This window comes from Leptonotus elevatus, chromosome 17, assembly GCF_054856555.1.
Source record: "Leptonotus elevatus isolate MCC_2025b chromosome 17, RoL_Lele_1.0, whole genome shotgun sequence".
In the NCBI taxonomy this organism is placed as follows: domain Eukaryota; kingdom Metazoa; phylum Chordata; class Actinopteri; order Syngnathiformes; family Syngnathidae; genus Leptonotus; species Leptonotus elevatus.
The window spans coordinates 2,088,518-2,098,745 of NC_141255.1; the positions used below are offsets into that span (position 1 = coordinate 2,088,518).

The window sequence follows — 10,228 nt, forward strand, 5'->3', positions numbered from 1 at the left end:
CTAACTAATATCCAAAACGGTTAAAATATAAATCGAAACAAAAAAACAATGTTAATAATCTTAACACAAGCAAAGTAGCATAAAGACAGAAAAAAAGACGATTCACAATATAAAAAAAATAATAATAATCTGACCAAAAACTAGTCATCATCAACTAAATGAAATTGTTTTAAACAATTTAATCAGATTTTTTTTTTTTTTAAAGGAATTCTAATGAGCAAAGAAATAATCTCTCAGTAAAACAAATGAGTTCTGCTATTGCACGCGTTAAACCTAGAAAGGCCACAGGAGGGGCCACTTCCTTGATAATTGGATACTGCAGCAAGAAACACTCATAATTATCTCTGATCCCTAAAACAGGAGAGAGGATCGAAGTGAATGTGGTCATTTTAGACCAAAGTGTGTCTTAAATCAAACGGATAAAATCTTGAGCCGTATCTCATCCCAAAAAAATTGAGAAATGACAACCAGAAATGACTGCTTTCATCTGATGCTGAGCTTAGCTAACATGAGCTTGGAGATAAGAGGGGACATTCAAGGTCAAACGTTGCTTACGCGCCACACAATCACTCATTAAAGGGATATTCAGGGCATCATTTTTCCTTTTATTTTTTTTATTTTATTAATTACGGAATGCGAACGAGGATAGTGATTAAAAATCTAAAGTGTGAGAAGAGAGAAGTCGTTGAACCTGAACTGTGAGTCCATGACACTTGACCAAGCCCCCTCCCCACTGGCGGCCATTGGCCGACTGGCTGCCGACCTTGTAATTCAGGGTTCGACGCTCACACATCAACATTGTGCTCTGGTGTCGAGTCGGGGAAAAAAATCATAATCCTCAGGTGAGTACTGTTGTTATTCTTTAGTTTTTATTTCATATTTTAATGATATTGTTCATGTCATTTTTGCTCATGCTGCCTAGTGGGATAAATACGACGGCGTATTAGGGCCACGTATAAATATATATATTTTTAGAGGGCGGGGGCAATATTCCGAGAGAGAAAAATCGCAAGTTTGCCACTTTCTAAACTCGCAAATTTACGAGTTTTTTCTCAAAATGTATGAGAAAATACATGTAGCTACTTCCTTTTTTTCCCTGAGAGAGAACTCAGTATTGTTCATTCGGCAATCTTACCGATTGGAGTGAGTGTGTGCTCATCAATTCACCTAAAACCTATTAAAAATCCCGTACCGTTCACCCAAACCGAAGACTCCAGAATCCCGCGAGAGTCGTGAAGTTGTCAGGAGACCCGAGGAAGGATCAAAGAAAACCGACCAGACATCACCGGCTTACCAAACCCCAGAAACATCTCAATTCCAACAAATTAGGGAGACCTCAAGAGACCGAAGGAAAGACTGAGGAAAGGAATGAAGGACAGAAGAAGCAGAGTGAGATCCACATACATCAGCCTCCACAACACTTCCTGATCAGCTGACTAGCACTTTCCAATCAGATGCTAGCATAGCATATGTAAATGCAAGTGAATGACGGAGAGCAGCAGATTCCACACATCAATAGAAAAAAAAGAGTAGTATGCTACGTGTATTTCTCGTACGTTTTTGAGTTTTCTTCTCGCAAATTCGCGAGTTTATAAAGTGCCACGTTTTTTTCTCCGTATTTTGACCCCGCCCTCTGAATTTTTTTTTTTTTTTAGAATTATGAAGCAATACGATTTTTTTCATCACATTCTTCGCATCTCTTTTGACAAATATCTTAATGATTGCCTATGTAACTTTGTCCACGCCAGGCAGCCATGTTGTCCATTCCGGACCTGATCAAGAAGAAGCGGGACGGCGGGAAGCTGAATGACGGCGACATTAAAAGCTTCGTGGAGGCGCTGACCAGCGGAAGCATCCAGGACTGCCAAACAGGTGATAAACGTTCCCTTTGAATATTGATTTCACTTGTAAGGCCGGCTAATGTCCAGTAAATCACAATTCAATTTGATTCTGATTGTTTACGTTGCAATGCCATTCACTTTTCCAATTTGATTCCATTTGGATTCTTAACTCATTCACTGCCATTGACGCCTATAAACGTCAAAAATTAATTCGAACTATTTCTATTAGTTTAACTTTTTTTTTTTTCACTTTCGTTAACTAGAAAAAAATTTCAATATATATTTTTTTAAAGAAAAGATTATAAAAAATTAGGAGTGTTTTTATTGTAATTAATCGCATGACTTCACTAGTTAACTCACGATTAATCACCAATTTTATATCTGTTCTAAATGTACAATAATTTTTTTCTAGGTTTTCATACTCTTGTTTGATTTTTTTTTTCAAACTAATAGAAATAGTTTTTAGATTTTTTTGACGTCTATAGCCGTCAATGGCAGTGAATGAGTTAATAATGCGGGTCAATTGGATTTCGATTCCGCCGCTTACGATTCAATCCATTCTGATTCCGATTCCCGAGTCATCGCTGTTTGTCTTCGTCCCTCAGGCGCCATGCTGATGGCCATCTGGCAGCAGGGCATGGACGCTCACGAGACGGCGACGCTGACAAAAGAGATGATGCTGTCGGGGGAAGTGATGTCATGGCCTGGCGAGTGGGCGGGGCTTGTGGTGGACAAACACTCGACAGGTGGTGTGGGCGACAAAGTCAGCCTGGCGTTGGCGCCCGCGCTCGCCGCCTGCGGCTGCAAGGTGACTCTCGCAACTAAAAAGCCGAGCGCTGGGAATAGGTTTCGGATCAGCGCTGGACTTTGCCACTTTTTATGTTGCGGCGGTATTCCAAAATGGAGAGAATACATTTTTTTTAATGCTCTCTGGCCAGGTACCCATGATCAGTGGGCGGGGCCTGGCCCACACCGGAGGAACACTGGACAAATTGGAGTCCATTCCCGGTTTTAGCGTCCACCAGTCGGCTGAGCAGGTAACGTCATCGAGTCATGCTGAATTTCATCATTTAAAAAATTATTTTGAGACATTTTTTTTTTTACGCAGTTTGGAAGCCTTGCATTATTTTATTAAGATGTTGAATTATGAAGTATAAATTATTTTTACACTGAATTCATGTTAACTATAAAGAACAACTACTGCAACAAATGTGATGGTTGTGAAAAATTTTATTTTGATGGTTAAGAAAAAAATCAAATGCGATTGGCACAGATACACTTCCATATTTTTAGTGGCGTCTGAATTTCAATTAAAAAAAAATTCCAGACAAACTTTTTACATGTCCAATTTCTTCTTTTATTACAAATTTATTGTATTTCTTATATTTAGTTTGTATTTTTACACTCAATTTGTTTGTGATTAAATTTTTTAAATAATTTTACATTTGAACCCTTAAATAGGAAACATACTTCTTTTTCTTTTTCTTTTTTGGGGATAATTTATTTGAACAGTGAAAAAACAGGCTAAAACAAATAGTGCTAAAAATTTGCTATTTTTTAACCTTTTCTTTAAAATTTAAGGTTTTATTTTGAAAAAAAAATACTACAAAAAAAAATCTGTGTTGGAAAAGTTTCAAATAATTCTAAATTTTTAAATACAGACGATTTTGCAGATTTCTTTTTTTTTTTTACACAATTGTTTTTTATGATTACTGTTGTTTTTAAGCGATTGCAGATAAGCAATTTTTCCACTTTTTTTTTGCAACCAAGTTTTTTAAATGACATCTTTTTAACTGAATTTATTTTAACAATGAAAAGAAATCAGAGACCAAAACAATCAAATTAGTGTTAGAAATTCTAATTCAGATGGCACCAATATCTCAAGAATTGGCAACAAAAGTGTGAACACCCCCAAGTGAAAATGTCCAAACGATGACAATATTTCCAAAACTGTGACATTTGTGAGAGTTTTTTCCCGCTTGACTTTTTGTCAGGTGCGAGCCATCCTGAGCAGCGTGGGCTGTTGCATCGTGGGCCAGACGGAGACGCTGGTTCCCGCCGACCGCATCCTCTACGCCACGCGTGACATCACCGGCACCGTAGACAGCCTGCCGCTCATCACGGGTAGCGCCCGGCGCACAACCGCCCGCCACCGAACATCCGCAATAACCGGACGCCGTCGTTCTCTTTCGGCCAGGCTCCATCATCTCCAAGAAAGGCGCCGAGTCGCTGACGGCGCTGGTTCTGGACGTCAAGTTCGGCCGTGCCGCTCTCTGCAAAGACTTGGGCAGCGCCAAGGAGCTGGCGCAGTTCCTGGTAAGCTGATTGGTCCAACTCAATTTTACCTTTAGTCTTCAGTGGCGCGCTGTTGCAGGTGAAGGCGGGCAACGAGCTGGGCATACGCACTGGCGCCGTGCTGAGCCGCATGGATGGCGTGATTGGTCGCAGCGTGGGAAACAGTCTGGAAGTCATCGAGGCTCTCGACCTGCTCAAGGGGGGCGGCCAACAAGACCTCATGGAGCTCGTCACCACGCTCGGTAAACACACCTTTGCTACTAGTGCACGAAAATTGGTATCTACCACGTCTTTGTTTGTAAAACAAGCACAGTAGTTAAACGACTTAGGCAAACTAGTGTTAGAGTAGACAATAATTAGTATTCTACTCTTTGCGTGTTCAATTAACTGAATGGTGAGATTCTGGTGAAGAAGTCCCTTTGCAAAGGTATCAAAAGCTTTTGATGACAACATTTGAACTCACTCAAACAGTGGTCTGTTCAGATTGTGTGTCCTCTCTACTCCGGCACATCATTATTTATTGAAAAGTGGGTGAATACGAAAAGTCTCCTCCCATCAGCCCACAGTACATTTGTTTACAACTCAGTGAATACAAGAAAATCCCTCTCTCCTCCCTCAGCAAGTTCCCATAGGTATAAATCAGATTAGAGAAAAACAATAATCAGCCTGTGCCTCCCCTCTTCCGACAGAGACCGGTACCAGACTACACTCCCTTCAAGATAGCAAATGGAAGAAACCCGTTGCCCTTCTTCTGAGAGTGAGACAGATAAGAATACAATTCTATTCATTGAGCCATACTGCTATAACTAAATCCAAAACGGCTAAAATATAAATTAAAACTGAAAAACAATGTTAATAACTTAACACTAGCAAGATGAAAATGGTACACTAGTAGGACGACAAGGGCGCACTATTAGGTACATAGGTGGCAAATCCAGGTCCAGAAAGTAAAATCCCTGCCACAGTTTGGCTTTCGCCCCTGATGCTAGCTAGCTAGCTAGTTCCCCAGCAGGTAAACGAGCACCATGGGAGCTAGCTAGGGAGCTAGCTAGCTAGCACCTGAAAGTAAAAACCCTGCCACAGTTTGGCTTTAAACCCTAATGCTAGCTAGCTAGCTCCCTAGCAGGTAAACAAGCACCATGGGAGCTAGCTAGGGACCTAGCTAGTGTTAGAGTAGACAACATTAAGTATTGTACTCTTTGCGTGTTCAATTAACTGAATGGTGAGATCCTGGTGAAGAAGTCCCTTTGCAAAGGTAAATAATTATCAGAAGCTTCTGATGACAAAAGCTGACGACACTGAAGCCGTGTTCCATCAGATTGTGTGTCCGGCTCTCCGTCACATCATTATTTATTGAAAAGTCGGTGAATACGAAAAGTCTCCTCCCATCAGCCCACAGTACATTTGTTTACCACTCAGTGAATACAAGAGAATCTGTTCCCATGGATATAAATCAGATTAGAGAAAAACAATAATAATCAGCCTGTGACTCCCCTCTTCCGACCGGCAGAGACCGGCCCCAGACTAAAACTCCCTTTAAGATAGCAAATGTACAAACCCGTTGCCCTTTCTCTGAGAGTGAGACAGATAATACAATTCTATTCATTGAGCCATACTGCTATAACTAAATCCAAAACGGCTAAAATATAAATTGAAACTGAAAAACAATGTTAATAACTTAACACTAGCTAGCACCTGAAAGTAAAAACCCTGAAAGTAAAAACAGTGCTTGTTTACCTGCTAGGGAGGGAGGGAGCTAGCTAGTTAGCATCAGGGGCTAAAGACAAACTGTGGCAGGGATTTTACTTTCTGGACCTGGATTTGTCACCTCTGATTTGGTAGAACAACACACTAGGAGGTAGGACAACAAAGGTGCACTAGTAGCACTACATTGGAGCACTAGTAGGTCAGTGAGTACGGGATGCACTAGCAGGACAACAAAGCTGCACTAATACATCAAATAGGGTGCGCTAGTAAAATGATGAGGGATCCCTGCCACAGTTTGGCTTTAGCTTCTGGTGCTAGCTAGACAGCTAGCTCCCTAGCAGGTAAACGAGCACCATGGGATCTAAGCTAGGAAGGTAGCTAGCTAGCACCTGAAAGTAAAAACCCTGTCACAGTTTGGCTTTCGACTCAGGTGCTAGCTAACTAGCTCCCTAGCTAGCTCCCATGGTGCTCGTTTACCTGCTCGGGACTGATGAGTTATTAACATTGTTTTTTCAGTTTTAAATGATATTTTAGCCATTTTAGATTTAGTTAACTCAGTATGGCTGTATGAATAGACCTATATTCTTATCTGTGTTACTTTCATGAGAAAGAGCAACGGGTCTGTCTATTCATTCGTAATCTAAAGGGAGGTTCCGGGGATTCTGCTGTGTCGGAAGGGAGTCAGGCTTATTATTATTGTATTTTTTCTAATCTGATTTATACCCATGGGAACGGATTCTCTTGTATTCAGTTGTAACCAGGTGTGTTGTGGGCTGACCTTTTTCTGAACCCTTTTTGTGAATAAATAACGATGTGAGCCAAGAGGAAGAACACATTTGAACAGAGCATCGCTTGGATGGTTTGTCTTATGTGGACCAGAAGCTTCTGGTAATTAAAACCTTTGCAAAGGAACTTCTTCAACAGAATCTCACCATTCAGTTAATTGAACACGCAAAGAGTACAATACTTAATATTGTCTACTCTAACAGGACCTAAAGCCAAACTGTGGCAGGCTATTTACTTTCTGGACCTGGATTTGCCACCTCTGGATGAGGGCGCACTAGTAGGTTTAATGGGTGCACTAGGAGGACAACTTGTGATAACTAGCTACTAGGTGTCAGGCGATTACAATTTTTAATCTTTTGCTAACGGAGACGGCGTCCGATTGGCTCTCAGGCGCCCTCCTGCTGGTCATGACGGGTCTGGCGGCCGACCAATCAGAAGGCACACGTAAGATTTCCCAGGCTGTGATTGGCGGTGGCGCTCTGCTCAAGTTCCAGGCCATGATGGAGGCTCAGGGCGTCGCCAAGGAGACGGCGAGGGCGCTTTGCTGCGCCCACGCGGATTACTTCAAGATTCTGAGGAAAGCCAAGCATCAACTTGACTTGACCGCCAGCCATGACGGTAGAAACTTCAATTCAACCAAGCTTCAATTTTTACATGTTTTCTTTTTGTTTTTACAGCCTGATCCTAAAATAGATTCATTGAATGTTTTTGCCATATTATTAATATTATTGATTGCGTTGTAGGTGTGCTGGTGGACCTGGATGGTCTGATTTTAGCGGAAGTGCTTCATAAGTTGGGTGCGGGGCGTTCCAAGGCCGGACAGCCTATCAATCACAGTGTAGGGGCGGAGCTACTGCTCTCTCTAGGCCAGAAAATCACCAAAGGTGGGCTTCCGTCTGTTGCCTTCACAGACTCACGAAACTTTCGGCTTCAGTCTCAGTCGACGTTAAGGATGATTTATTTTCAGGCACTCCCTGGCTGCGAGTCCATTACGAGGAGCCGACGCCCAGTCCAGACCAGATCGAACGACTGCAGAGCGCTCTCGTCCTGGGATCGGTTGCCGATTGGAAAAAGCAAAGTTTGGTGCAAGAAGTGATGCTTCCAGTTTGATGCGCGGCGTTATAACCGGATTTATTTTGGTGCTGCCCTCACTAAGGGTCTACTCGTTGCCATGGTAACTCATTAACATGACTTAGAACAGGTTGTGTTTTAAAATGGACACATCGGCCAGCTCAGGGGGGAAAAAGGCTCAAATTAGATTTAAAAATGTATGTTAATCATTTTTTTTTATATTTAGGACTAATTCATAATATTAACCATTTAGTAAAATGTTATTGTTAAATGTTCATAAAATTATTTTCATGATTTTTTAAATTAAAATAAGTTTATTTTAATGTCATTGTCATTTGTATTTCGAATTGCTATAAATGAACCAATAAAAAAATATGCAAGAAGTTCAGTTTTCCCTCATCTTTATTCATAATATGTATTAACCATTTATTTCATAAAATAAATACGTTTGAGGTTGATGTATTATGTGAATCATTTGTACTATAGATTCACAATAAATCCTACGCAACACTTATTTACAGATTTAAAGGGATAAAGGAATACAAATGCATCTTAAAAAACAACATGGCGGTTGTTGGAAGATCAGTGGACAACGGAGTTGAGCGGCTCTGCTCGGATGTTCCCCAGATCCAGCGTGGAGTCCGTCTCCTCGTCAATCTCACCGATCACAGCGCTGGCCAAAGAACAAGAAAGTAAGATGGGGGGGTTGGGTCATGATATCGCACACACGCACACGATATAAACGTTGACGTACACGTTGTCTCCCCGGACGATGTAAAGTCCCAGAACCACTTGCTCCACGCCCTGACCCGAGCTGAACACGCGCTCGTGACTCTCGTCCAGGATCAAGTTGATGGTCTGGTCGAAGCCCTTCAACGTGCCCTAAACGTACATGACATCATATTTGCATAATAATAATACAATCGTCCACTAATGCAAAGGTTTATCGTTAACTTGTGTCCCAATGGACACTTATAAATAGAAGTATTTATATTTTTAGGGGCGGGATGCAACAACTTTGATCTCACCACGATCATCCTGCCGTCTGACGTCACAATTGCCACCGTACCTGAGGGACAAAAACAGGGGTTTAAAAAAAACAAAAAACACGCGTGACCTGCACGCACGAGGAAGATAATGACGTGATGACTCCAGGTGTGACAACCACACCGCGCGTAGAAATATGCTAAATGCTACGTTTTAACATGATGAAATAATGATTACTAGTCGCTATTTCGAATATTTTGTTCCTAAAATGAGCACAAGAAGAAGAAGTGAACAAAAGGCGCTACATGTCATTCATTGACAAGTAGCATGCTAAGCTAGCTAGTTAGCTCGTGGTTGCATACGGTTAATGTAGCTCTCCAGCGCAGTGGACATGCTGCTCCTTCCTGCGCCGTAGATCCAGCGGCCGTCTCGCTCAATAAAAGGCTTGAACTTCTGCTGGAATGACAACAACAAAAGTGGCGCAAGACAAAGTGGAGCCTGTTGTGTGAAATAGCAACAACAAAGAAAGCATTAGCAACAGAAACGGCAAGGATCGGTGAGTACGTCACGTCCGCTTCCGTCACGCGCTTGATACGTTAAACGATGGAATTATTTTATGATAATATTGAATATAATAATAATAATGATGATAATAATAATGGAAACTGGACAATAAACATAGTAGTAGTAGTAGTTGTAAAATATAAAACCAATAAACGTGTGCGTTTACGACACTTCCGGATGCGTCACAAGCATACCAGCTTTCGATTTTGTATGGGGAAAAATCGCATTCATCAGTAATGAATGCATATAGCAAAGGTGGCATGAGTTTTTGGACTTTTCAACTCTTGATCACACTCTTAAAATGAAAAGGATTAGGCAATTCCTCCACATAAGTTTATTGTTCATTATTTAACCAAAATGGACAACTATACTCAGTGGCGTAGCAACTTTCCCCAGGGGCCCCAAACAAGAAGGGATTGGGGCCCCCAGCGTACAAGTTACTTTTTGCACCATATTTACCTCCAGATGATTCGGTCAAGAAAAATGTTCAAGAAAGGAGGTAAATGTGAAAAATATTTCTTAATGTTATTTTTTTTTCTTGTAAAAATTCAGGACATAAAAAAGGGATATTTGGTTAATGTGGGATTTATTGGAATGGTCAGAGGGGAATAAGTAGAACGTCGAAACAAGTTTTTGGGGAAGAATGTAGCAATGTGATGACACTGATGCTGCATTTGAGGAAGTCGGACATATCCCAGCGTCCCACGTGGAACCTCCTATGTAAACTACAAAGATGACTGATTCCGATAAATTGTTTATTGTTCTGGTTAACGCAGACAGTCCAAATCACATTGGGTTACGTCAAGTAATTTATGATAAATAAAAAGATAAATATGTTTATAATCATGTAAATGATATTTTGGTCGCCATAGTCGAGTGACGTCAGAATAAACCGGCCGGCGATTCCCCGACTTCCCACCTTCCTCAAATGCAGCATGAATACTTCTCAACCATTGACACAATAAATTCCAAAAATG

The 10,228-nt window shown here is 41.1% G+C and overlaps 2 protein-coding genes across 2 annotated transcripts; one reads left to right on the forward strand and one right to left on the reverse strand.

Moving 5' to 3' along the window:
* Window positions 1–150: 150 nt before the first annotated feature.
* Window positions 151–7,905, forward strand: tymp (thymidine phosphorylase). The gene is made up of 10 exons (XM_086058670.1): window positions 151–842; window positions 1,749–1,872; window positions 2,447–2,649; window positions 2,780–2,878; window positions 3,836–3,965; window positions 4,039–4,157; window positions 4,216–4,378; window positions 7,020–7,247; window positions 7,373–7,513; window positions 7,597–7,905. The coding sequence occupies exons 2-10, from the start codon at window positions 1,755–1,757 to the stop codon at window positions 7,737–7,739; spliced, it is 1,344 nt and encodes a 447-aa protein (XP_085914796.1). The 5' UTR covers window positions 151–842; window positions 1,749–1,754; the 3' UTR covers window positions 7,740–7,905.
* Window positions 7,906–8,084: 179 nt separating this feature from the next.
* Window positions 8,085–9,269, reverse strand: lsm8 (LSM8 homolog, U6 small nuclear RNA associated). The gene is made up of 4 exons (XM_086059643.1): window positions 9,050–9,269; window positions 8,729–8,769; window positions 8,455–8,582; window positions 8,085–8,373 (listed from the first exon to the last, which is right to left on the reverse strand). The coding sequence occupies exons 1-4, from the start codon at window positions 9,078–9,080 to the stop codon at window positions 8,283–8,285; spliced, it is 291 nt and encodes a 96-aa protein (XP_085915769.1). The 5' UTR covers window positions 9,081–9,269; the 3' UTR covers window positions 8,085–8,282.
* Between the last annotated feature and the right edge of the window lie 959 nt (window positions 9,270–10,228).

Bases quoted from the DNA above. Each gene is read 5' to 3' on its own strand.
- tymp (XM_086058670.1), top strand. From the start codon at position 1,755: ATGTTGTCCATTCCGGACCTGATCAAGAAGAAGCGGGACGGCGGGAAG. The intron at 2,879-3,835 runs GTAACGTCATCG...ACTTTTTGTCAG, and splicing joins TCCACCAGTCGGCTGAGCAG to GTGCGAGCCATCCTGAGCAG. The intron at 7,248-7,372 runs GTAGAAACTTCA...ATTGCGTTGTAG, and splicing joins CTTGACCGCCAGCCATGACG to GTGTGCTGGTGGACCTGGAT.
- lsm8 (XM_086059643.1), bottom strand. From the start codon at position 9,080: ATGTCCACTGCGCTGGAGAGCTACATTAACC. The intron at 8,770-9,049 runs GTATGCAACCAC...TTTGTCCCTCAG, and splicing joins GCTGGAGAGCTACATTAACC to GTACGGTGGCAATTGTGACG. The intron at 8,374-8,454 runs GTACGTCAACGT...TTCTTTGGCCAG, and splicing joins ATCGTCCGGGGAGACAACGT to CGCTGTGATCGGTGAGATTG.